This window comes from Myotis davidii, unplaced genomic scaffold (genome assembly GCF_000327345.1).
Source record: "Myotis davidii unplaced genomic scaffold, ASM32734v1 scaffold313, whole genome shotgun sequence".
Classification (NCBI taxonomy): domain Eukaryota; kingdom Metazoa; phylum Chordata; class Mammalia; order Chiroptera; family Vespertilionidae; genus Myotis; species Myotis davidii.
This window is the reverse complement of record NW_006286275.1, coordinates 84,008-111,848: the sequence shown is the minus strand read 5'-3', so window position 1 is coordinate 111,848 and position 27,841 is coordinate 84,008. Positions and strand designations below refer to the sequence as shown.

The 27,841-nt window shown below is 42.5% G+C and overlaps 1 protein-coding gene across 1 annotated transcript in view; it reads right to left on the bottom strand.

Moving 5' to 3' along the window:
• Nucleotides 1-23,143, bottom strand: part of LRRC1 (leucine rich repeat containing 1) — a gene marked incomplete at both ends in the record, with an annotated part of 71,043 nt that extends 47,900 nt beyond the window's left edge. The window contains 3 exons of the mRNA XM_006757748.2: nucleotides 12,448-12,467; nucleotides 19,142-19,169; nucleotides 22,995-23,143. Of these exons, the coding sequence (XP_006757811.2) occupies nucleotides 12,448-12,467; nucleotides 19,142-19,169; nucleotides 22,995-23,143 (197 nt within the window). The remainder of the gene's footprint in view (nucleotides 1-12,447; nucleotides 12,468-19,141; nucleotides 19,170-22,994) is intronic.
• Between the last annotated feature and the right edge of the window lie 4,698 nt (nucleotides 23,144-27,841).

The window sequence follows — 27,841 nt, the reverse complement described above, 5'->3', positions numbered from 1 at the left end:
CTATACTGTCCCCCTATGTACCCAGTATTTAGCACAGTGCGGGCCCTTAGTAGAAGTTCAGCAATACTTACACACAGTTCTGAGCCTAGAATCAGAAAAGAGATTCCAGAGCCAGCATCCTCACCTAACTGGGATCAATTTCAACTACTCTGGGCCTTCATTTCCTCATAAAAGGGGTGTTTGGGTTCTCAACTAACCCAAACAGTAGTTGTCCCATTAACAGATGCAGAAACAGGCTCAGAATCATTACCTACATTCTCCATGGTCACACTGCTGACATGTGGAGGAGCACAGCTTTGAAATCCCAGTCCCTCTGCCTTATGGCCAAGAAGATTGGGAGGGAACTGTTGAGGATCTGGAGTCAGATTCGCTCAGCTCCAACTGTGCTGGAAGAATAAGAAATGCCAGAGGGCGTGCATGGGGAGACAGAGACACAGGTATGAGGTCCTGAGAGCACACTTTCTCTGCCACTACCAGGGCTATTGAAATACGTAGAACAAGATAACGTGCATGGTAACTTGGTAAAGGGCACAGATGAAAAGGACTAAAAGAGGGAGGAGAGAAAGGCAAACCTCCTCAATTAGTATCGATTGGTTTTGTTTGTGGGTCACTTTTTATATCAACACTAGAGGCCTGGTGCATGATATTCCTGCACTCGGGGGCGGGGAGGGGGAGGGCGTCCCTCAGCCCGGCCTGCACCCTCTCGCAGTCCGGGAGCCCTCAGAGGATGTCTGACTGACAGCTTAGACCCTGGGGAGCAGATCTAAGCCGGTAGTTGGACATCCTTAGCATTGCCGCAGAGGCAGGAGAGGCTCCCACCACCGCTGCTGCGCTCACCAGCCATGAGCCCGGCTTCTGGCTGAGTGGTGTTCCTCCTGTGGGAGTGCACTGACCACCAGGGGGCAGCTACTGCGTTGAGCATCTGCCCCCTGGTGGTTAGTGCGTGTCATAGCAATTGGTCATTTCACGGTTTGGTCTATTTGCATATTACCCTTTTATTATATAGGAGGATGTGGAGTTCGGGGCCCTCCTCTCATCTCCAACATACACTCAGACCAGAAGGGAAAATATCATCAAGAACTCTGTCAATGAAGAAAGAACTGGGTCTTAAAGTAAGTCTCTTGTTACTAGTACCCAATTTTAGACAAAGAAATGTGTAACTGCCTTAACAGTCAAGAATATGAGGTCATTACCACATCACTGATGCTAAACCAAATCAAAGACACACACACAAAACATATAGTTTAAACAAACGGTGCCAACACAAAGAAAACCACCCCATGAACTTCCCTGCAGAGAACCAGGGCAGAGATGACTCTGACAGGAAGGAATGCAGCCATTCACAATTGTGCACATGGATATCAGACACTAACCGTCCTTAATCTCTGCATTGACATTCAAAATGCCACTCTAAGACTTGTTCAAGATGAACAATTTCCCAATTAGAGTTTAATTACATGTGTATTTCTGGTCCATTAAGAGAAAATGTTTAAGATGTGACCTACAAGTAAGCCCATTTGGGTTTTCCTTCTCATGGAAACTATAAACATTTATATCGAGAACCTCCCATATTTAACAATATGAAAATGCTGTGGATAGTGCAAAGAGCAAAATACAAGATTATATAGAACAGAATCTTCTTTCCACAACACTGTCCCCTCCTATTAGAGAGGCATTAACCTAGTGCATGAATATTCTTGCTCACACACTGAATTCTCCAAATGCTACAGCAACTCCTGGAAAGAAAATGTGCACCATGCCTCACCCTGCCCAAAGCTGAGCTGGCACTTACATTCTAGTGGCCGCCACGGTATCAAGAGTGCATGTACATGTGTGCATACACACACACACGCACACGCACACACATCCACACACCTTCTTTCAACCATACAGATACTTCGTACTTTTTAGCACAATACTTCTACTTTAGAGGAAGATTTGAAATTGCTATCTGACTACCTGTTGCTCTCGGAGAAGCCTCTTTTGAAATTGGTCACCTGACAGTTGTCACTGTTTCCTTGCCTTAGACACTGAGAGAATAGCAAAGAAAAGAGTCAAGTTCAGGGAAAGTGACAGGAATGGCTCTGGAAAGAGGAACCACTCACTCCCCTCCAAGCACTGCATAACCCTTGACTATGTGGCTCCAAGTAGAAGACCTGGCATTTTTGAGGGCCTGTTATGTATCAGGTATTGTGACCAGCATTTTTCAGGCCTCTCTAACCCTTAACACAAATACGGAATAAACAGTAGTTGTCCCATTAACAGATGCAGAAACAGGCTCAGAATCATTACCTACATTCTCCACGGTCACTCTGCTGACATGTGGAGGAGCAGAGCTATGAAATCCCAGTCCCTCTGCCTTATGGCCAAGAAGATTGGGAGGGAACTGTTGAGGATCTGGAGTCAGATTCACTCAGCTCCAACTGTGCTGGAAGAATAAGAAATGCCAGAGGACGTGCATGGGGAGACAGAGGAGGTAGAGACACAGGTACGAGGTCCTGAGATACCGTGTGGCAGTCACTGCACACAGAAATAGGGTGGAGATGCAGTCTGAGGGGACAGTTAAGCAAGTGAATCCTCTGTTATGGGGCAGGGGCACCCACCAGGCAGAGCGAAAGAGAACTGAAGGAGCAGAGACAAGAAGACAAGGGAGCAAAGAATGTCACCGAGAGGGTTGGTCAATGTGGCAACCAACAGGGTTGCTGTCATCTTCGTGAGACATGAACAGAGCCTTGTGAGCGGAAGCCCAACCACCACAAGGTTCAGAGCCAGTGGATAAAGGGGAGGGAGAGAAAACAGTAGCTGCCAAATTCTAGTCTAAGAGTCAGTGTTCATGGTTGGCAAGACGAGGAGAATGGAAGGAAGGTGGTACTACTTTCTCAACATGAAGCCCAATTTATTTATTTATTTAAAAGAACTGTTGTTTAATCAGAATATATCCTTTGTCTTTTGCTATATGACAGTGATAGTCTTTCTTATCAAAATAAAGTTAGCAATCCTGTGTCACAATTCCATTTTTTAAAAATTATGCTGCTCCATTAAATCTAAAAGCCTGAGAACCTGGGGCTGGAAATCAGGGGGAGAGAAAGGGGGTTTCTGGCTGGAGGAGAATAAGGTCATTGTGTTTGGCTGTGATTTGTTTGGAATATCTGCGGAGTCAGCAGAGCGGCATGGGAAGTGGGATGGAGGAAAGCTGGGAACTCATTCCCATTTCTGCTCAGAAAGGAACAAGAAGGCACCACACGGTGTGAGAGTGGGCTCCTGGGATGAGATCCACCAATCCACCGCAGAGGCAAATGCAAAATCTCCTGGTTGTAAGGAGGAAGCGAGTTACAATATGAAACATTCCCAGCAAAAAAATTTTTTTAGATGAACACTGCGTCTATTAGGCAGTGCTGCAGGGAGGCTGAGAGGGACACATTGGCATGGAATGTAGGATCCCATTATGTATAAAAACCATGAATAGAGACCTGGCCAAAGACAGAATTCAAAGGCCACAAGAAGTAAACAACTAGCAGGGAACAGAACAAGCATGCAGAAGAGATGCTGACAGGCTGTAGTAAAATACTGAATGTTTGACTTTGGGCATACTCAGTACATCAGACTGCTTCATTTAGAGTGACTTACTACTCGGGTAAAACAAGGTCCTTGTGTGCCAAACAGGCTGACTGATTAAGACAGTTTGACTGCTACGCTGCTGGCTGCCTGACTCAATCCTGCTTAAAAATATCTGGGATTGTCAAACAAGGCTAAATATGAATGCATGTTCCAAGTCTGCATTTGCTGCCACAGCTGTTCCTCTGGGCGTGCAGAGGGAGAAAAATAGCTACTACGGAGATTTTTCTCAAAGGCATCATCCCATTTATCATATTATTCCAACCACCACAGACTCACCCGGGGACAGCCAGCCCTGTAGACAAAGGCATAATTCCTGCCCAGAGGCCTTTCCCATGTTTGTGAAGGGAAGGTGGGTGCACATACAATGCAGCGCAGGAAGGCTGACCTGGGTCTCTCTGCCGGGTGCAGGATGGGAGACGGCACAGAGGGGCCCTTTGTCGGTTTTATTTTAGTCTTGGCACTTGTGCTTGCAAAGAGCTTTCCCAGTTCAGAAGGTTTTCACCTAATCCAGCCACAATTACCAAAATAACCTTGACGCCTCAGTTTTTCCTCCCCAGCAGAGTTGGCTAAATATACACAAACATGTCTGGAGGTACAAGACCCTGATTCCAAAAAATAAAATAAAAAACTACAGAATATTGACTGTTATGTTTCATGTTGAACAATATGAAAGAGGGAAGAAAAATGTGGACAGTTTGGTATTCTTCTTACTTACCTTTCTCCCCAAACAAAATATATATGATTCTGGATAATGTCTACCTAAAACTTAGGTTAACAGCAACTAAATACCGAAAACTAAAACACAATATAATGAATTTGTATTCATCAGCTACTTCATTCAGTCAAAATTACAGCTCATTTTAATTATGCCCATATAATATGGACAGAATTACAACTACTGCTATTTATGTATCAAAATCTTCTAGGAAAATGAAGTCTTCCAATGGGTGAATACTTGGATCTGAAATTAAGTCTTCAACTCTCCCCCAACCCTCCTCCACCTTCAATGGACCACAAGAATCTTTTCCTCCTCTAAAGTGCAAACCAGATCGTATGGTCAGGCCAATTCCTTCACACAAATTCTATGGGCCTGAGTCTATGCTGTTCAATGCTACCTTTTAAAGTACAGCTTATCTTTCCAAATAGAATCTGTGATTCTTGTCAGCTGGGATAAACATCCTACTAAACGTGGGTGTTCGCCTCACACTCCCACACCATGCACAGTGTTTATGGACTAATAGACTCAACCACAGGACAGAATGAGTCATTCAGATTCCTAAAAACACTCTCCGGGCAAAGCACAGAACAGATGAGAGGGTGCAGGGCCGGAAGTGAATACAGTTCTCTACAAGTGCAGGGAGTAGCCATTTGGCCCAGATAAACTGGCCAGAACACTGGTTCTCAACAGTTCTCATCAGCTTTTGCCAAAGCACATCTCTAACCCAGGCCTAATAAAACCACTGAGTATCCCAGAGGCTGGGATTCTCAAATTTCAGAGTACAGAGGATTCACCTAGTGCACTTACTTGCTGGGAGGGCTGGCCCCACTCCTAGCAACTGATTGGCCAGCCTTAGGGTCCAGAGAAGCATCTGCATTTGAACCCAGCAATCCTGGGAGATTCCGATAAAGAGGGTCTTAAGGCTGCCTCTGCGAAACACTGACATGCTTAACTTAATTGTCCCTCAGACCTGACATCACATCAGATCAACTGGGTCCATCATCACCTGAGAGTCCAAGAAATCGGCTTGCGGCATGATTTGGAAGTATGTAAGAAACAACAACCAACTGCCCCAGATGAATGATGTGCGACCAATGGTGAGGCAGCTCCGGCCACTTTGGTGGCCCTGACTCCTATCCACATTTTGCCTCCACAAGTAAGCTGTTTCTGCTCTCAGACTGAAGCAGAGCCAACACTGAAAGGCCCGTGTGCTGAGGGCTTTGTGAGAAGGCCTCCCATGGCAGGCAGAATGCACAACGCAACAGGGAAAGCTGTTTTGTTCTTTAAAGATGATGAAAGGAGTGGTGGGAAAGGGCAGGAAAAAGATGGAAACTGGGACTGTTTGAATTTAACTGCCTCCTCCCCATTAAAAAAAAAAAATCAATGTCTTAAGAAATCCCTCTACCTATAACACAAGTACACTTTTTCAAAAGTAATCCTTAAAAAATAGGTTAAACTGGAAAGCAAAGTGCAAAAGGTATTCTAAAAAGATCTCAGAAACATGTTTATATTATTCAAAAAAATACTATAGAAAAAGAGCTTAAGTGCTTAAAAATTATCAGTTGTCCCCTGACAGATGAAAAGGTATGACATTTATAATGCATTTAACTCCTTAAAAAAAAACATGAGAACTTATACATTAAAATGGTATTATCCCCTGAAAGCATTCATCATATGAAGCAAGCACATATATTCTTCTAGTGTTGCCACTGGATGAATGTTTTGGAGTTCTCTCTTAGAATTATAATGAGTATTTCTCCTAACTCAATGTTTCGAGAAAATCTTACATGACAAACACTGTCTTTATTCAACTGTAAAAACTTCAACACTGGGAAGCAGTATAAAATACACCCTGTGTTTCAGCTGAATCTCATTCTGAGAATAATATACTATGGCAAGTTTGGTTCTATTTCCATGTCCTAAAACTATTCTCACAGTACCTACCCCTAACCCAGTTTAGGGCAAAAACAGAGAGAGAGAAGGTGAAATGTCTGCTTTGGCTGAAGGATGATCTGGGTTATTATAATAGACTAGAGGCCCAATGCACAAAATTCGTGCAAGAGTAGGACCTCGCGGCCCGGGCTGACCCACAGCCCCACCCACTGGTCATTCCGGAAGGTCGTTCCACTATCTGGTCTAATTAGCATATTAGCTCTTTATTATATAAGATGCTTGAATTCTGAACTGGGCAAAAATCATTTCTGTACTTAAGCTATTAATTACTCCATGGATTCAGCTCATGATGAGAAAGGCCAAACTATAAAGACATCCTTTGGCCTAAGTGCTGTTTAGGAATCTCGACCCCTTCAGGAGCTGTTTAGGTTCCATGAGATTCTGCTCCTAGCTCCAGTTCTAACAGATATGAGTTTTGCTGGAGATAAAAATGCATTCTCCAGGGATCTGGTCTTCTCATCTTGAGTAGTCCTTGGGTAAGGTAGAAATGAGCAATTTAACAAGGATTCTAATATGCATGGTCCCAGAGCCCACCTAGAGAAACACTGCCCCAAGCAGTTAGAAAGACCAAAATCCAAGGTCTAACTTTCTAAGTAGAAAAAACTCTTGCTCTCATCCTACTTGAAAGCCCCTTTGTCTGTGGTCTGATGTTCACCAGGGCATTCTGATTTACTGAACTTTGTCATCTTTTACTCCATCTTCCCTTTTAAACCTACAAATATGATTTTGCCCACATGGTTTGAAGGTCTCTGGGAGGAGACTGTAGCTTGGACAGGATTCTTCCCTCTGGTATACTTGTGATAATATCCCAGAGCCTAGCATGCAGAGAACGCAAGGAAAAGCTTCTAGGCTATTGTAAGCTTAATGTAAATGCCCCAATGTGCTTCCTTTAAAAGATTAAAATGCAATATAAATATTACATCTTATAATTCCGTGTAAGTGCTAGGCCGGTCATCTCTGATTTGTTCTCTGCCTCTTATCTACCAGTTTCTGAATTCACTTCATTCCCATAATTAAGGAAATCTGTACCTCTAGGCTGGACAAAGGGGCTGCAGACCCCATATCTTGTCACACAGTGCCCTCCATATGATAAGCGCTCACACAAATAAAAAAGTGACAAAAAGGGGTGCTCTCCTCTTGTATCCAGTTTCTCTGTAAAGATACAATGGAAGGGGAGGAAGCAACAGTCCCAATGGCAAAGCCTGAGAGATCACACTATTCATTCATTTGTTCATTTATCCAATTATTTAAACAACTAATATTTAATGGACCCTGATTATTTGTCAGTTTATGTGGCTGAAGGTAAGAAGAGGAAGGTGAGTAAAAGAGGCACAATGTTTGCCTGCTATGACCTAATCTCATAATTCAGGAGGAGAGGTATCATAAAAGCATTGGGATTTTTAATAGCAATTTAATGTTATTTAATATTAATGTGCATTTAAATGTTATTTAATTTTATTTAATTAAATGTTATTTAATCCATTTATATTTAATATTAATGTGCATTTAAAATATTAATATTCAGCATTAATTTATATTTATTATATTTAATGCTTTAATTATTAATATTATTTATTATTAATAAGCACTATCTGTGTGATACCCACACTGGCCACCACCCTCAGGGTAGGGAGAGTCTGCAAGTTGGAAGGGCAGGTTGTTGACTTTTCCTTTACTTGCCTCCACTCACCTCTTGATAATGACCATATACTGCTTTTATAATTTAAAAAAATCTCAAGGTGAAATAAACTGGGAAACAAAATGAGTAAAACACAATTATTAAAGGGTCTGGGAGGAAGGAACATTATCTGTCTGTGGTCCTTAACACGGAATAAGCAGGCCTAGGAGTCCACTCTGGTCCCAACCACAGCTAATGCCCAGACTCCAGAAAAAGAATATTGGTGCCTGCTTACCCCCACCTTTTGCCTTCTGGGTCTGCCTCACTTTGGCAGCGGCAATGCCTGGATGGCTCATTTCCACAGCAGACACTGATCAAACACGTACACACTATGACTGGAGTTATGAAATTCCTCCATTAATTATACATCACAGTTAGCTGTCCAAGACATACACTACCATCATAATTGCTCACATCCCATAGAACTGGCAGACGCAACAGGAAACGGTGACTGCTGTTGTTTCCGCCAGGAAATGGTGATTGCTGGTGTTTTTCAAGCCATCCTCTGATCTCTCAGAGAGAGTCAAGGGAAAAGCTTTAAAAAAAAAAAACATGGTGTGTGCGAACCACTTCTGACATCGCCTTTGCTGTCACAGATGACCTCTCAGACGTCAAACAAATCCGATGGAAACCTTTCTGTCCGCACTTACTGACCGTTTTGCCCATTTCATACGGCAGCCTTCCTCAATGTGCTTCCCTGCCCTGGTTCCAGAGTTAAGCTCTTGTGATTCTTCTGTTTCTCTGCCTGCTCCTTCCCAGTCCCTCCCAAGTTTCTTGTCAGCAGTGCTTTAATGCTGCTACTCCCAAGATCCTGCCTTTCTACATCCAGGATATCTCCACCCATTAACCTGAAAGCTTCAGCGCTAGCCCATGGGATCCTCTTTGACGTTTAACGTGATGACACTGCTCAGCCATTGTCTTGCTGGCCCCTTTCTGCAATACCAGTCAACTCCGCTGACAAATCCTCCTGCTGGTCCTCCTCAGAATCTTACAGGGCCCTCTTTCTCTGTTCTCCCTTAAATCATGGTATTCTGAGGGCTCATCCATCTGCCCTTCCAATTCCACAGCCTCTCCATCTCCCTGAGTGGCCTCATTCACACCCATAGCTTCCACCATCACCCACACAAGGATGACTCCCAACACTATCTCCTGCTAAATTCTCCCCTGAGCCTCAGACCCTTACTAGTATATTGGACTGTCCACTAAACATCTCCATTTGCACATCCCAAAGGCATCTCACCCTCCACATGCCCACAAAGAGACTCATCCTTTCCCCTCAGACCTGATGTTTTCCTCAGTGTCTTATTTCTCTCCTGTGGTGGGAGTGGTGGTTTATCCCACACCCAGGCCTCTCACTCCCCGTCCCTCCACATCCAGCACGCTTGCCACTTGTCACCCTCATGCCTGGCCCAGCACCTCCCTTTCTCCTACTCGCCTCTGTAGTCCTCCACTTCATAAGGATGCCTGGGCTCCTGCATCCTGCCCTCAATCAATTCCAGGCTCCCTGCTATTGCCGGGGTGTTAAGGAGCCACTCACTCCCCTGCTGGAACCCCTTTCCTGACTCCCCACAGCTTTCAATAAAACATTCCTTAGCGGAGCACACCAGCCCTTCACGGTCTCACTGCCAACTACCTCTCTAGCTTCATCTCCTGCCTGTACTCCAGTAGTATGTTGTATTTTCCAAATTCACCACACTATTTCAGACCTTCGGGCATGCATGCACGTTACTTCATCCGCCCAGAAATGTCCTTCCCACATGTCGTTCTTTACTTGCTACTTGTTCCTCATCTTTTCCAGGAAGCCTTCTTCAGACTCCTCCTTTTCCCAGGAATGATTCAGACACCCCACCCTCGGCTTCCTCCAGGTATTCCTCTGAGACAGGACTTCCCACCCTGCCATGCCATCACAGATGGAGTTAGTCCCTTCACCTTTGAACCCAAACCCCTCGAGAGCCATCATTAAACTGACTTGCTATCTCAGGCTCCTAGCACAGAAATGAAATACCTGGTGCTGGTTAAATACTCAAGAAATGGATACAACTCATCCTGAAAATCTGCCCCTGCTCCTATGTCCCTACCTCAGTGAAACATGCATTCTAGCCAAGACTTCACTAGTGCGTTGCTGTACTTTTTCATAATGAAATATGCTGCCTTCATTTAGAACATTGCTTGGAGTTTATCTCTTAGCATCTGGATCCCTAAAAAAGGCCAGAACAGTTGCTAGCACCACAAAGAGGGATTTTGGAGATAAGAATAAATTCAACTGGCAGTAGGAAAGGGCTCATCTAAAGACTACAGCATCTACTCAGGAAATGCCAGAGACTTACAATGAGATCTCTTTGCCATGCTCCAAATGGTCACACCTAAAGGCTGACCAGTCCATGCCAAAAGCCAAAGGCAGCGACCCTGATTTAGAGCAATGGCAGTAGTTCCCTTTTGTCTCTAATTACCAATGTGCAAAGCCCCTGGAGAGAGTGAAGATCTAAAAGAAGTGTGTGCTGGGAGGAGGGGGGAGCCTGGGGCAAGTAGGCACTTACTGAAACAAAGGTGCTCCCTGTGATTGAGAGAAAGCACATTCTCAGGGCATCTGACTTGACCTATGGCTAACTTCAAAGTGTCTAGGCCCTTGCCATGCTGTGTCCCGTCAGTTCCTAGTCAGTCAGATAGACAGTGATGCACTCATCATAGGCCGCTTAGGTGTAGAAGTGAGGAGAACCAATGACTCACTCAGTTCCCGTAGGTCAGGGGTGGGCACACTTTTTGACTCAAGAGCCACAATGGGTTCTTAAACTGGACCGGAGGGCCAGAACAAAAGCATGGATGGAGTGTTTGTGTGAATATAAATTCAAAGTAAACATCATTACATAAAAGGGTACGGTCTTTTTTTTTTTTTAGTTTTATTCATTTCAAGTGGGCCATAGTTTGCCCACGGCTGCCGTAGGTGCTTGCTGCCTTGACTTAGTCTAGGCCTCTGCTGAGAGATCTGAGTCCCCGCAGCCCCTCTGGCATTACTCGCCACCCCCCTTCTGGGCTGCCTTTTGCTGTGGACATGTGTCAGGTTGTTGGCACTTGGTCCTCCCATTTTTGTCTAATTGGCTCAGACCCACTAGTTCATCTTGACCCACCACTCATCAGCTCTTCTGGACTGGAGGCCTATTCTTTAACATTTTGCAACAAAGGCTGAATAACAAAGTTAAATACTTCAAGACACCAACTATTAATGTGTAGTGGTACTTCCACCAAGCACCTTCACAAACAAAACGTATGTTAGGTAAACAAAGATCTGACTGCTCCAGGATACCTTAGAGCAGCTGAGCATTTACGCTTGGTCTGCTTCTGCCCACATTCTTTCCAAATGTTCCTCTGTAACTACATGGCCCAAGGGGTAATCGTGCCTCCCTAATTTATTTCAACATGAGAATCCTAAATCAGACAGAGACTTCTAAACTGCTTACTGGCCTCTTTTTTCACTCTGACTGGTTGACTTTTAACTTACCACGTCCTTCTGGAAATTCCCCTATCTTGCCGGTTGCCTGTCTTATACAAATCCCACCTTTGAAACCTATTTGTGTTAGTCACAGATCAGTTCTTTTGGTCACCAGGAAGAGAAATATGTAACCGCTAGTGATTAATCCACCTTTTAAAAAACACTTAACCATTTAACAATAGTGGTATGGGAAATTGTTAACTATCTGTGTTAAGTGAATAAAAGATAGAGATATTTTATTTACATGTTGTATATTTTCAATTTTGTGAATCAAGTTAACAAAACAGGAAAAAAGATAGATAAAATACACAAAACATTAGTGATAATTAGTTCTAGGTAGTAGGATATAAAATTCTTATGTTGGGGAGACAGAATTGTGATTTTGAAGTCTAACAAACCTGGGATCAAAGACCAGCTCTACTACTCACTAGCCACGCAACCAAAGACAGAGTTTTTAACCTGAGACTGGGTTTTCTCACCTCCAAAAAGACACAAGCTTACTTCTAGGAGATGGTTTAAGGATTACTTGAGATAATACAAAGGAAGTAATTAGCCTCATAGGTGGTAGACTAGAGTAAGCATCCAATAAGTATTCTGACGATAAAGATGTATAATGATAAAATATTTACATAGTTCTCTTGGTTTTTCATCAGTGTTTCATTATGTTTCACTACTAATCATTTTCAATAATAAACATATGCTTTAAAAATGTAATTCACTTTGTCTACAGCAAGAAAAAAAGGAACGGTGCTTTATAAAGTGGTGCTACTTGATGTTACAAAGTAGTAAGTAGTTCAAAGAGAGAAACTTTCTGGCTGCTCCAGACAGAGCCTCATGGTGAGATGAACCCTGGTGGGATAATCAGCGGAGAGCCATCAAGTTGCCAGGTCAGTGACAGTTTGCTCAGAGAAGATAAGGCTAGAATAATGTGTACCGCACAAAGAAAATTCAAGTGACCAATCTGATTGCCAGTGGCACTGGGTACTGATTCACCGTGTCAGCATGTCACCTCTCTTCAGCCTCCACATTGAGAACTACCACATCACAGCCCTTGAGAATATTCACACCCAGAGAAAAGAACATGGGATGCTCTTAACCATTAGCAAGTAGAGGTGACAGTCGTGTCACTAAGGGAGGGCTATTCCTGCTTCCAAGGGACCTGGGACGTTCATGTTGTCTAACCTCATTACTTTTCTTTCAAAGGTAAAACCCCAGTCTTAGTTTTTTGGCTTTCCTTGTTCTACCCTTCTAGCAACTCACCAATCTTTTGCCAAAACAGCACAATGACCTTAGAAGTATTACATCAGAGCTTACTGAGAAAGCCCTAGTATCCCTCATTAGATGGTATTCCATTTCTGGCCATTAAAGATTTACAAAGCACCTCTCAGGATGGACCACTTTCACGGATGGTTCAATTCACTCACTATGAAGATCTCTATAGGTTTAAATGTCTTAGAATGACTTTCCCTGTTTTGATCTCTAAATTCACAGAGTTCCTAGTCATAATATTGTCTCCATCCTTTCTCTAACATAGACTAAAACTATCAGCCCTACCTTTATCACCTTCAATATGCTCCCCCCAAAATTAAAAGTGCCACTCTTCTTGTTTTCTTATTTCAGCTCCACCAATGTCCAGAAGTATGATTTGGGCTCACATCACAACTTTTTCAAGCCTCAGTTTCCTCTTCTACCCATCTCACAGGATTAGTAGGTGGATTAGATAAAATAGCTGTGATAAAAAAGCACACACAATGCCTGGTGTTATGGTACTCAGTATCTAGACATCACTTCAGGTAGCAACCTCCCTCATCTGAACCACTCTGTCTCTCAAACCTACTTGTGGCCTCACCCCCACTGTATTCTTACTCTCACAGTGCTAGTTCAGATCTTCATAACCCAAAATGAGAGGCGATAATAGGATTAATCGCAGGAGCTGTTCATTAAGTATAGACACTGTTCTAAGTATTTTACCTGCACAGTCTCTTTCAAAGGTCACAATAACTCTATGAAGAGGGTGCTATTATAGTCTCTATTTTATAGCCGGCACAGAGAGGTTAAGTAACTTGTCTGAGATGGGGATTCCTGACTTGAAAACCTTTAATGATGCCATACTTAGAGCGAGTGCTTCGACAACCACTCCGCAAACATCAGATTCTAAAAGTTCCCCTCCAAAAGTCATGTATACTTGCATAGGTTTTATGCTATTAGCAAATCAGTGTCCATCAATCACGTTAACCTATGTCTGGGTTTATACACTTTTGTGAAGATGTGGGAAGAAAGGCTACTCTGTCCTCTTTAGGCATGCATCTGTATTTCCTCTGAATGTGTCACTCATGAAAGGTTGTTACAGTGCAACAGAATTGTGTGTGTGTGTGTGTGTGTGTGTGTGTGAGAGAGAGAGAGAGAGAGAGAGAGAGAGAGAGAGAGAGAGAGAGAGAGAGAGAGGAGAGAGAGAGAGAGAGAGAGAGAGATCAGTGACATAGAGTCATACAAACCCAGCAATCAATTAAATGTCAGTTGTGGCAGATGATGCTAGTACCTTACCAACAGCCTGATTTCTCTTCTTCATGTACTAGTACAAATAGTTAACTGCATTGCCCAGGTCCTTTCAATTAAATTGAGGACATAAAATTGGCCAAAGGAACATGGATGGAAATGATGTATACCACTTCTTGGCATGGCCCATCCTCCATTTTCTCCCCCTCCCACGAGGACCCTGGAGTCCAGTATAGAATGAAGATGTGACATCACAAGAAGAGACCGAGATCTCTGACTGTGTACAGTAGAACCTCTCATCTTCCACTTCCATATTCCACACCCCTGACACACACACACACACACACACACACACACACACACACACTGTAAGTTAAGCAGTAATAAAGTTCCTCATTCTGTTGAGCCCTTCAGATTTTGGCATTTTTAAAAAATCAACAGGTAGTCCATCTCGACTAAAGCCAAGAGCTTAGCACTTCATCTGGCAGAGCAGATCCTTTACAACACAGCAGTCGTCAGCTGTACAAGAAAAAAATCCCATGACAACTCATAAAGTTTTAGTGCACATTGTCATGTACTGGGTGCTTCTTCTTTGATTTTTTTATGAATCTTAAAATATCAAGTGAATATCTATTAGACAAGCACTCAGATAGTTGAACATTTCATCAAATTGTTGACTCTGTTACTCTATTACAAACATTTGAAAAATTTTTCCAGTAACAATGACAGTTAAGGATTCCACTCATTAACTCTCTCCAAATTTGCAACTAAAGTATGAGAATTTTTCTTACTGTCTTTTATTGACTCTTAGAAAGAGAGGAAGGGAGAGGGAGAAAGAGAGAAACATCAATGTGAGAGTGAAACATTGGTCAGCAGCCTCTTGCATGCCCCCTATCAGGGATTGAGCCCACAATACAGGAATGTGCCCTGACACGGAACTGAACCAGCAACCTTTTGGTGCATGTGATGACACCCAACCAACTGAGCCAAGCTGGTATGTTCATAGCAGCTAAAATATGAAAATTTTTAAAGACTGCCTGATTTCAAACTCAAACCAAAAGTGCCTCATTCCTCCTTCAAGCCTGTCTCACATTAGTTATAGTTGCCCACCTCTCTGCATGCCCTGAGCACTTTATAAAACAGTATAACAAGTGTTAATGTGCAGGTCCTTACATCTGTAGATTTAACCACTTAAGGAAGAGAAGAATTCAGCAAAGAGCCTTCCACAAATATAGTAACTGCTCAATAAATTTTGCTTGAAGTAAAAAGCATTAGTAATTCTAAAATACAGTTGATAACTAAGCATTTTTTTAAGTCCAGGTTCCAAAGCTCTTTCAAACTGAATAAGAATTCAGAATCTTAGTTCATTATTAGCTTTGAGCAGATGTATTAGGTTGAGGATTTATTCAACAATTATAAAAGGATCTTAAAAATCAAATCATTTCCACCTCCCTCAAGTTGCAGTTCTTAGTACTGCTCCTCATTTACTCTTTCCTTCCTGGCGCCTCCATCCCTTTCTAAGAGGTGTCTCTTGTAGCTTAACAAGCTCAGAGCACTGTTTGCACACTCTGTCACCAGCCTGACAAAGAGATGCATCAGGCTTCAGCTGCCTGAAGGCTCAGCATCACTTGGCTCCAGCCAGATTCACATGACAAAATAGGTGACCTCAAAATCAAAATGAAGCAATATGGCTCTCGCTCTCAATCATTTTCAGAACTGGAAACTGTCAAAGGATACCTACATAAATTGCCTAATTAAAAAGTGAGCAAAAACGGTCACATGTTGGGGTTCTGTTTTATTTCAGGAGAAGCCACTGTGGTTATTTTTGCTTCTCTAATTCAGCCTATTTTGTGCAAATCCACCATTGTTTTGGAAAACTCAGCATCTAACACAGAGCACAGCATGTAAAGACAAGGATGAATGAATGAAGTAGGGAAGGAGGAGGGAAGAAGATAAGGAGCTACTTAAAATAGACAAAAAATTCAGAGAACCTGGGACTAATTGAAGAGCTTGTTGACCTAAAAAATATATTGAGAGGTGTTGTTCTCAAACTCAGAGGTTACCAACACTGTTTGCACACTGCTAATTAAAAATAAAAACGGCAGGAGAGAAATAAAAGTTATATAAACCTACAACTTATTCAGCACAGTCACAATTTTTCTGATAAAATTAACCATATTAACATAATAAAAAGTAACAATAGTTTACTCATTTTTTTTTTTAAATTGCTAGCTGAGCAGATTTTCAGTAACATAACATTTTCAGTGTCCTGGTTCATTTTCCTAAATTGGCATTAAATATCTTTGGTTGTGTTTAAAAACAAATCCATTTTAAAAAGTGAAACTATTGGAAGATAAGCAAAATAATATACTACTAATTTGAAAGAGCTCCAAAAACATTTTGGTAAAGGCATTGTTGTAAGAATTTCCCTTCTGCCCTGCCCAGTTTGGCTCAGTGGTTAGAGTGTCGGTCCATGGAGTGAAGGGTCTCATGTTCGAAATCAGGTTATTTGCAGGTTTGATTCCCGGCCCTGTTCGGGGCATGTGCAAGGCCCAGGCAATCCATGCGTCTCTCACATCAATGTTTCTTTCCTCGCTCTTGCCCCTCCCCTGCTCCTCCTTCTCTTCCACTCTCTCTAAAAATCAATAGAAAAAGTATCCTCGGATGGAAATGCAGACTGGTGCAGCTGCTGTGGAAAATAGTATGAAATTTCCTCAAAAAATTAAAAATGAAACTCCCGTGTGACCCAGTAATGCCACTTCTAGGAATATATGCCAAAAAATCAGAAATACCAATCAGAATGCATATATGCACCCCTATGTTCATAGTAGCACAATTTACAATAGCTAAGATTTGGAAACAGCCTAAGTGCCCATCAGCAAATGAGTGGATTAAAAACCTGTGGAATACTACGCTGCTGCAAAAAAGAACTTCTACCATTTGCAATAGTATGGATGGACCTGGAGAGCATTATGCTAGGCAAAATAATCCAGTCAGAGAAAGATAAACATCACATAATCTCACTCATTTGTGGAATATAATGAACAACATAAACTGATAAACAAAAAGAGATCCAGAGACACAGAGCATGGAACAGACTGTCACACCTCAGAGGGAAGGCAGGGGAGGTGGGGGTGATAAGAGATCAACCAGGACTTGTATGAATGCATATAAGCATAACCAATGGACACAGACAGTAAAGGGGTGAGGGCCTGTGCTGGCAGTTGGAGCAGACGGGGAGAGGTCAATGGGGGGGAAGGAGACATATGTCTCCTGTGGTACTGTAAGAGCCACAGACTCACCCACCATAACATTAACCACAGGACAGTGTGCTGAACAGAGCCCTGAACCTGGGCTGGAATCAGGCTTGACTGTGGCAAGTATGAAGTTTACAGGGTGAAAACTGGCTTCTGCCTCACATGTGGCATAGGTATACATGGGAATTCAAAAGCTAACTGTTCACAACTAAGTAGGAAGACTTCTACTGTACACTGGATTTGTTCTTTGCCAGAAAGAACTTTTTTTTTCAGGGCATACTCAGAAACACCAGACGATGTTATACAAGGTCATTTGGGCAGGCTTCAAAATTGGCTTTAGATTTCATTAAACAACCCATAGCTACAGACCACAGACACTGATCACATCTCATGGATGGACAGAAACCAACTAACCCAAGCCTTTAATCAAAGTCTAGCCTCCACACTTTGTGGGATGATGACCCTACTGGTAGACAGCTGTTTATCCTTGTCCTGGTGCTAGGAATGATTTGTACTAAAATATCTTTTAGTTGCTTGTTAACGCAAGTTTGCAAAGGAACTAGCTAGCGTGTGCAGACTGGCCATGTTTCCTGAATGTAATACTACTTGCATCATACGTGAAATAAACTCATGATGAAAGGCATGATATGCTACTTCCAGTCAGTGCTTCCTTAACTTCAGCCATCACCGTTCACCTTCACCATGTCTGCCATACTGGTGGCATAGCATGTGTATTCTGTATCGTTTACCTCATTCTTTTAAAACGACTTTTTAAAATTTGAGTGAGATTTATTTTTAAAGGTAGCAAATTTCTTTAAATCACTAACATGAATAGAGCTACCACCCCAAGATACAAAAGGTAAATGTAAAATAAATGTAACAATAACAAAATTTAATTTAGTGTTATTAAATTTTACAGAAGGCAACCGAAAGGAATAATCTTGAGTCTGCAGGCTGATGCTCCATCCACTGAGCCAAACCAGTTAGGGCCAAAAGGAATAATCTTAAAGGGTAACTTTCTCATGAAGTTTCTATATTAAAAACTCTGTTTTGCAGTACCACTCACTTAAAGTCATCTCTAGCAGCACCAGTGGTGTATGCCTTACACTTAGGGAAAAACTAAACTAAATGGATAATGATACAGTACCGTGATGTCAGTCAAATTACAGCATAGACTATAAAATTCAAATTACTAAGCCTTGGGGCAGGATTCATTATGCACTGAGAAAGTCTGCCCTAGATTCTTGGATGACAAGATAGTACTACAGGGTAATAATTCTTCTCACATACCCAGGATTATTGTCCTCGAACAGCTAAGAACCAGTGAGCAGAAAAAGACCACGTCCAGGCTTTAAGGCATGTGCATGTCACCACAGAAATCTACTTCAGACCTTCATGCAAAATCTGTATGCTTTTTTATTCATTTAACAGCATATTCAGATACCAATTTCATCTACTCCATCCTTCCATCTATGTTCAGAGGAAACTGTTTATTTTATTACATATAAATTTTAGCTATTTGCCTTAGTTAAAAAAAAAAAAAAAAAAAAAAGAACCCACCAAGGCAGGACATGAGAAGTCCGCCATGCTCCTCGCCTCCCCCTGGCTTGTAAGGAAGCAGGCTTTGTCCCATACCTTCCCAGAACAAGACCCAGCACTGTTGGCGGGGCCTGTCCAAAATCAGTAGGTGGTGAGTGGCGGGACCCCGGCTCTCACCAGAGTCCTCTCTGCACAGCACATCTAGCCATTCTGGAGACAAAACTGTACACACTGTGCTCATTTCAAGCCTCTCTACTTTCACCTCAGAAAAAATCCCCACAGACTATATATAACCATAAGCATCACCCTCTCTCCCAAAGCTCAGTCTTCTCTCTTTTTAACACAACACACAATTCCCTTGACTTTGTGCCTGAAATATCTGAAAACAAAGCCACAAAAGTCAGGGTTTGGAGGTCCTGGCAGCTCTTCTTGGCCTAGGAAATGAGCCTGTAAAAACTTCTCTCCTCCTCATTTACAGATTTTTTTGGAGAGAAACACAAAACCTTTCTTTTCTCTGCCATTTGAGCAAGGGAGCATCAGGAAAGGTCTCATTTTGCTCCTAGAATCAAAGCCAATGTGAGCTTAAGGCAGCTCCAGAATCTCACTCTTTACCAGGAATATCCTGAAGGCTGCCCACGTTCCCCATGGGAAGGTGCAGGGGTGCCAGGAGCTGGGTGAACTTGTGCTCGTGACCACACACAGCTGCTGGAGGAAGCTCAGTAGGGGATTCGTGGGTGATGACATCTAAGAGCTTGCTATTCAGTGTGCGCAGTGGACCAGCAGGGCCTGCATCCTCTGGGAGCTCTCAGCAATGCAGAATCTCAAGCCCATTCCTGACCTACTACATCGGAGTCTGCATTATAACAACACCCTGTGGTAATTCACTGCATGCTCAAGTTTGACAAGCGCTGAGCCCATGGACTTGAGTAGACTGAGACCAGCATCCTGCCTTCCTCCTCCATGGTCAAGCAATGCTTAATTCCTACATCAGGAATTAAGGAAGTCAATGAAGGCCCCACTACGCAATGGCCAGCCCTGGCAAGGGCCCTGCTACAACTCAGGCACTCAAAGGAACAACCTCTGACCATGGAGCAGGCTGCTCAATTGGTGCAAGAGAAGACGAGTGGCTCCAGGCCTCAAACCCTTACCAATGCCTGCACCCACACAAAGGAGGGGTTCTCACACTGACTCTCAGACTGCAGATTTTGTGACTTTTATTTACCTACTCAGTTGCCTAGGAAATTCACATTACTGTGATTTTTACCTGTAAACAAATGAGAGGAAGCACAGTGAGATCTGCCTGACCTGGAAATAGCCCATGACCTGTGTTCCTATTGGTTAGAATGAATGATGACTTGGTTCTTCTCAGTCATCTCTGCAGTGTGTTCATAGCCTCACAGAAAGCCTGACCCCTGCCATCCTCTGGTGTGCTGCCCACAGCCCCCCAGCACTCCAGTGCACACTTTCCTGCTGCGGAGCCAGAGCTAGGTTCTGCCAGAGAGGACAGGAGCAGTTAACTCCCCTCAGCATTTCTAAAAGAGCCTGACCGAGAGGTAAAAGGCCTGCAGGATCCCTCACAAACACACAGAAGGAAAGGCTGAAAGTGAGAACAGGATGAAAGAGGGGAGGAGAGAACACCTTTTCGTGTCCTGACACTGACTACAGTGAAAGCTTAGCTTCTTTTATCAACATGCTGGGAGGTATGAATGCACACAGAGGCAGGTAGTCCTTCTTTCTAGGTACGAATGTTTGAAAAGAAATAGTTGATGTGGGAACTGTTAAAAGTGGTGACCAAATGTGCCAACTTTCTACAGAGCATCCCGTCCCTTTCGAGTTATTAGCGTAACTGGGAACTTCCAAACTCTAGTTTTCTCTTCTCCAAATGATCAAAGGCAACACTTCTCCTTCTCAAGTATTTCTGGGCCCCTGCTTCTTTTCCTTTCTAATGCCAATTTCAAAATTGCTATTTTATTTCTTCGGATTCTATGATTTGAGTGACAATTTTACAAAGTCACTGCTCCCTTGCAAATTTAATAGCCAGCCACCCTTATAACTGAGATCATTGCTAAGGCAAGAGCGAGCAGATTGAGTTATGTATTCCTTAGGTAAGCGTGAGACTGGATAGCCTTAGGAGCAATTCTGGCCTCCAACACCGCTCCAACTATACACTCCAGGGTAAGGGAAAGTGCTCATCAACCGCGTCTGTGCTGAGCTGCGGAGCAGAGCCATGCTTTGCACTGCTAGCCACCCCTGTCCCAGGGCAGCTAATCTTTCGGGTGCCCAGTGACCTGTGGCTTATTGGCTTAGAAAGATGATCTGTTTGACAAATTCCTCACTGAGAAATCTGTCAAGCTGACACCACAGCAGGCGCAGAAGCCAAAAAGTAGGTAGAGAAAGACCACATCAAAGTGGTTGTGGAGAGGCCAGTTCCCAGAGAGCAGGTCGACAGGGAGAGAACAGAGCACCCACAGACAGAAGCAGATGCACTAAGAGGGGGCCAGGAAACTGAAGGCGATGTCTGATGCGAGCCCCATGCCAAAGCTCTTAGATGTCAGCTCCACCCGCTCCTTACCATCGAATCCCCTTTCCCTGAGCAGATCTGGGTCCTGTGCAACCAAATAAGCCACCATAAAACATGCCCTCCAAAATAAGTATTTTCTTCACTTTTTCCAGTACTTCATTCTCATGAAAAATAAAAGTAGACCCTACCTTAAGAAACATATGGCTTAACTTATAGACAGTTTCCAACTTATCGAATGTAATAGGGAACAGCAATTTATTTTATTTTATTTTTACCTTTTATTTCTATCATTGTCACAGAAACCTTCCAGGGAACAGCAATTTAAAAGCTATTAAAAGTAGGGGGGTTCAATCATTTTTGTTTCACCATGTTTTCAATCAAGTACTGATTATCATTGCTGCCCTATAATAATGACCCCCCAAAATAGTGTATCTAGGCCTTGGAGTTGCTGTGGAAGACAGGAGACTGTAAGATCCAGACCTGATGTTCATTGAGAAGAAACATATTTTTTTTTTAATATATTTTATTGATTTTTTACAGAGAGGAAGGGAGAGAGATAGAGAGCCAGAAACATCAATGAGAGAGAAACATCAACCAGCTGCCTCCTGCACATCCTCCACTGGAGATGTGCTCGCAAGCCAGGTACATGCCTTTGACCGGAATCGAACCTGGGACCCTTGAGTCCGCAGGCCGACGCTCTATCCACTGAGCCAAGCCGGTTTCGGCGAGAAGAAACATATTTTATAGAAAAACAAAACAGGTATGCAATATGAGAGAAAAAGATTATCCTTTTTATAAATAACTCAGAGTATATTGGGGCTTATCCAAAGGAAATTATACCAGAGCCCTTGCAAGAACAGAATCCCATCACTTAAGACAGGACCACTGGGATCTGCCACTTTAACTTAGAGTAATTAATCAAATATGCAATAGCAAGCAGGGTTACCAACCCACTCAGGGTGTGCTCTAAGGGCTATGAAACGCAAGGTTAAACCAGGGCCTGCATTTAAATATACCACAAACTCCAGTGGGCAGGCCCACCAGTGGCCTAATTAGAAATAAATTAATCTGGCAGAAGATGCCTGAACAGCAAGCAGGTCTGTTCACTGCAGGAAGACAGATTCTGAGCCACAGGCTGAGAAGCCAGACCCTCCCCAGGGAGTGTCCCCTCCCCTCAACAGCCCCTCAGTGCTGGACAGATGACCACACCACCAGTCCTCAATGTCACACTCAGGAAAATGAGGGAGCCAGATTACATAATTTCTCAGACAACACTCTAACTCTTGAGAAAGTTATCATTCAAAAACTGTATTATGGCCCGGCCAGTGTGTCTCAGTGGTTGAGCATTAACCCAGGAACCAAGAGGTCACCAATTAGATTCCTGGTCAGGGCACAAGCCTGGGTTGTGGGCTCGATACCCAGTAGGAGGCATGTAGGAGACGACAGATGATGTTTCTCTCTCATCGTTGTTTCTATCTTTCTACCTCTCTTCCTTCCTCTCTCTCTAAAAATCAGTAAAAACATATTTAAAAAATAAACAAAAACTGTGCTATGAAAAGTTTTTTGATAAATACTTGCAAGTTAACTAAACTATTCAATGATGGCACTAATTTCATCTCAAAATTTATACACAGCTTTCACATAACCACAAGGTGAAGTACCTCCAATAACCTTTATCCACTCTGTTTATTAAAAATCCCCCCCAGCATCAGAACAGATAAATGGACAATTCAAGTGGAATCTTTTTCTTACCATTTCGGGACACATCAAGTTCCACCAGCTGCATGAAGTTTGCTATTTCTGGAGGGAGCCGCTGAATTTCATTATCACTAAGTCCAAGCTTTCGTAATTTGACTAGCTGGAAAAATTGCTGAAAAACAAAACAGTTTCACATAGGTCTCATATATATTTGCAACATAAACGTTTTGTCCAATATAAAATTTAAAGCAATATATCTTTTAAAAATTAATGAGAATTATATCAATTTCCTGATTTTGATACTGTATTATACTAATATGAAGATGTTACCACTGGGTTATACTGAGTACAAAAGAGGTTTCTGTTCTATTTTTGCAACTCCCTTATTAATCTACTAGCGGCCCGGTGCACGAAATTTGTGCACTCGGCGGGGCGGGGGGGTGGCGGGGGAGGTCCTTCAGCCCAGTCTGCACCCTCTCACAGTCTGGGAGCTCTCAGGGGATGTTCAACTGATGGCTTAGGCCTGCTCCTGGGGAGCAGCTTAGGCTGCCACACTCATAAGCCATGAGCCCAGCTTCTGGCTGAGCGGTGCTCCCCTGAGGGAGCGCACTGACCACCAGGGTTCAGCTCCTGTGTTGACTGGGATTGGGCCGAAATGGGCCCTCTGACATCCCCCAAAGGGGCCTGGATTGAGAGAGAGCACAGGACAGGTCAAGGGACCCCACCGGTGCACTATCACCAGGCTGAGGAGGAACGCAGGAGTTTGGCCAGCTGGGAAGGGACCACGGGAGGGCTCTAGGGCGTGTCCCACCCGTCTCACTCAGACCCAATCGGCTGGACCCCACCAGCAAGCTAACCTACTGGTTGGAGTGTCTGCCCCCTGGTGGTCAGTGCACATCATAGCAAGCGGTTGAGCGGCCTTAGCATATCATTAGCATATTAGGCTTTTATTGTATAGGATAATTATCTCAAAATTAAAAGGTTTTAAAAATGAGTAAGTAACTCAATGAGAATAACAAGTACTCCTTCAACCTATAAGGTAGGTGGTCACTTATTTTCTACTTATGAAAGCTGATGTTAAATCTGCAATATTAAATAATCATATGCAACAATTAGAATAAAATATTTTAGAAGACATTTTTAAAAGGCATAACTACACATCAGAAAATATACAAATATCCACCAAAAAATGTGTCATGCGGAAAAAAATTATTTTGATAAATCTAAAAAAGAGCCCACACTGACACTTCCATTAACCATGGCAGACTGAGCACATTCCTTTTTTCCCACACTCTTTAAAAACTGTACTAAAATGACATGAAAATAATTTATACAATCATAAAAATATGCTAAGGAAATAGGTCAGTCAGAGAAAGATAAATATCACATGATCTCACTCATTTGTGGATTATAATGAACAACATAAACCGATGAACAAAAATAGATCTAGAGAAAGAGAAGCATCGATCAGATGTTCAAACCTCAGAGGGAAGGCAGGGGAGGGTGGGGCTAAGGGGGAGAGATCAACCAAAGGACTTGAATATATGAGAGATCAACCAAAGGACTCGTATGCACGCATATAAGCATAAGCGATGGATGCAGGCAACAGGGGGTGAGGGGTGAAGGCATGAGTGGGGGGATGGGGGACAATGGGGGGATAAGGACACATTTGTAATACCTTCATCAATAAAGGAAAAAAATATGGGATAAACTCATGAAGACAATTAAAAATGAGAGGGAACAAGTGCACAAACTAGATATGCAACAAAATTCTTGAAGCTAGAAAACAAATGAACAAATAGTAACTAATAAAGAAACAAATCAGCTGAAATTTAAGCCTCTGGAGTAGACAATAATAAGTTAGGTCCAGGTACGGTAGGAAAGGAAACTGGTTGTAAAAAAATATGCAAAGAATAGTAGGTCCCCATATTCTCTTCTCTACCCTGCATATCTGGACAGGAGACTGAGAATTTCCCTTCTGGAAGAGTTGACTCTCAGCACAGCTGAGGGCAGGGGTGAGGCACTCTACTAAAAACAGGGGGCTGAGTCAAAGCCTGCTCAGTGAAATCTCACCAGCCTTTTCCCACAGCCAGACTCCCAGACATGAGGACAGACCTACAGATATAGATTAAACTACTAGAGGTGCCCCAAGTTACAAGCCCCACCCATGTACAGTTTCCAATCATCTTTTTTTCCCTTCATCTCTCATTTTTAAAAAGCCACAGTTCTCCAGACACTTGAGGAGAGCCCCTAACGTGCAAAAAAGAACATGTGCAAGCGCACACACCACAGAAGAAACAAATATGATGTGGGAAGCAGAAAAAATTTCATCACCCAAGAATATATTTAATACCCTCAGAGAAATAGGAGATAAGGCAACATAATGCCATTAAAAAAAAAAGCTACAAAGAAGAAAGTTTTTAGAAATTACAACTGATTGTAGCACCAATAAAAGCCTCCAATGAAAGGCGTGAAAATTAAAGTTAAAATCTTTCAGAAGGTAGAATAAAAGGACACTGAGGTGGGTAGGAAAATGGGAAAGAAAAGACAGGAAAATCAGAGGGTCAGTCTGAGGTACTACACTCTACCAATAGGTATCCAAAGAGAGAAAACACAGGGGACTATAGAACATGCATTTCTAGTTTGAAAGAGCCCAACAGGTAGCCAATAAAATGAATGAAAACAGGTACCAAGGAATATGGTAGAGTTTCAGAATTCCAGAAAGAATATTCGCAGTTTCCAGAGACCAGGGGATTATAGAAAAAAATTGGGAATCAGAATAGCACTGGAATCAACAGCAACCTTGAAGTGAGAAGGCAATGGAGTGATTCCTTCAAAATTCAAAAAGGACATTATTCCCAACCTAAAACTACGTACCCAGCTAAACTATCAATCAAATATGATAGAATAAGGACATTTTCAAATATGCATGATCTCTAAAAATATTCCTTTCTTATACCTTTTCTCATGAATCTGCCAAAATGTATTAAGTAAATTTTTTTAAAATATATTTTATTGATTTTTTACAGAGAGGAAAGGAAAGGGATAGAGAGTTAGAAACACCAATGAGAGAGAAACATCGATCAGCTGCCTCCTGCACACTCCCTACTGGGTATGTGCCCGAAACCAAGGTATATGCCCTTGACCGGAATCGAACCTGGGACCCTTGAGTCCGCAGGCCGACCATCTATCCACTGAGCCAAACCGGTTAGGGCTGAATTAAGTAAATTTAAAGGAGTAGGAACTGAAAACCAGAGATCAATCAACAAAACAAACAGAGAGACAAAGGACATGACCAAGAAAAAATAGTGAGAGGAATTCTAAGACATCAGCCACCCAAGCAGGCCCTACTAGCAACCAGTCCACATGGAGAAAATATTAAGGCTCCCACAGGAAAGATCTGAAAACAAACATACACACACAGAGATTTGAAAGATTATTTGGTGTGTTTGGAAGTAGTGAAATGATTTGTTTGGTGATAAATTAGAAATAGGAATAGAGGGGGGGAAAGCAAGGAAAAAGAAGGGGGTTATTAATTCCAGAGAAAATATAATGTATAAGAAGATATAATCATAATATAAATATAAGATTTGGTTATGAATAATACTTATAGTCATTATATTTTAACTAGAGGCCTGGTGCAAGAGATTCATGCACTCAGGGGGAGGGGTGTCATCCCTCAGCCCGACCTGTGCCCTCTTGCAGTCTAGGAGCCCTCAGGAGATGTCCAACTGATGGTTTAGGCCCGCTCCCCACTGAGAGCAAGCCTAAGCCATCAGTCAGACATCCTTAGCACTGCTGCGGAGGCGGGAGAGGCTCCTGCCACCACTGCTGCCCTTACCAACTGTGAGTTGAGTAGCTTCTGGCTGAGCAGCGCTCCCCCTGTGGGGGCACACTGACCATCAGAGGCAGCTCCTGCATTGAGTGTCTGCCCCGTGATGATCACTGTGCATCATAACAACCGGTCATTCTGCCGTTCAATCGATTTGCATATTACCCTTTTATCATATAGGAGGATATCTATATATTAATAAAACCAAAATTTATTTTATGTCTATATTGAAAGGATGGGAAAGAAACTCTAAGTACTAAAGTCTAATTTTCCAAAGAAGGGAATCAACAGGAAACTATAAAGTGGGGAAAAAAATCAAACTGTAAAAGCAAGCCATTTAGCAAGTGGGAGGCAAACATCAGTAGAAATCTCCAAGAGATGAGGCTTCTCAAAGCCACAAACTAGAGTGAAAAGCGGGAGGGCAAGAGGCTGCTGCTCTTCAGTGTCACACTATATGGCTTACTTAATTTTTTTAAACTATTGCACCTATTACTTTGCTAAAATTAGAAATCTCATTTACAAAGGAAAAAATCTCTACTAAGATAACAGGGTATTCCGAATGTTGGTAATTTTGAAGGATGCTAATATTTAATAAGTTGTTTTTATTTTAATTAATAAATTTGGTAAAAGAAATTGTATACATACATAATAAAAATACTGTCTTTTTTTTCTTGTGTTTTCTTAGTGTTTTCTTTCAATTTTAATTTTTTTTTAATTACAGCTTACATTCAATATTATTTTGTATTAGTTTCAAGTAACAGCACAGAGGTTAGGCAATCAAATACTTTATAAAGTGTTCCCCCTGATTTCCAGTACCCACCTAGCACCATACATAGTTATTACAATATTATTGAATATATTCCCTATGCCAGTGGTCAGCAAACCGTGGCTCGCGAGCCACATGCGGCTCTTTGGCCCCTTGAGTGTGGCTCTTCGGCCCCTTGAGTGTGGCTCTTCCACAAAATACCACATGCGGGCAGGCACATACAGTGCAATTGAAACTTCATGGCCCATGCGCAGAAGTCGGTTTTCGGCCTGGGCGAC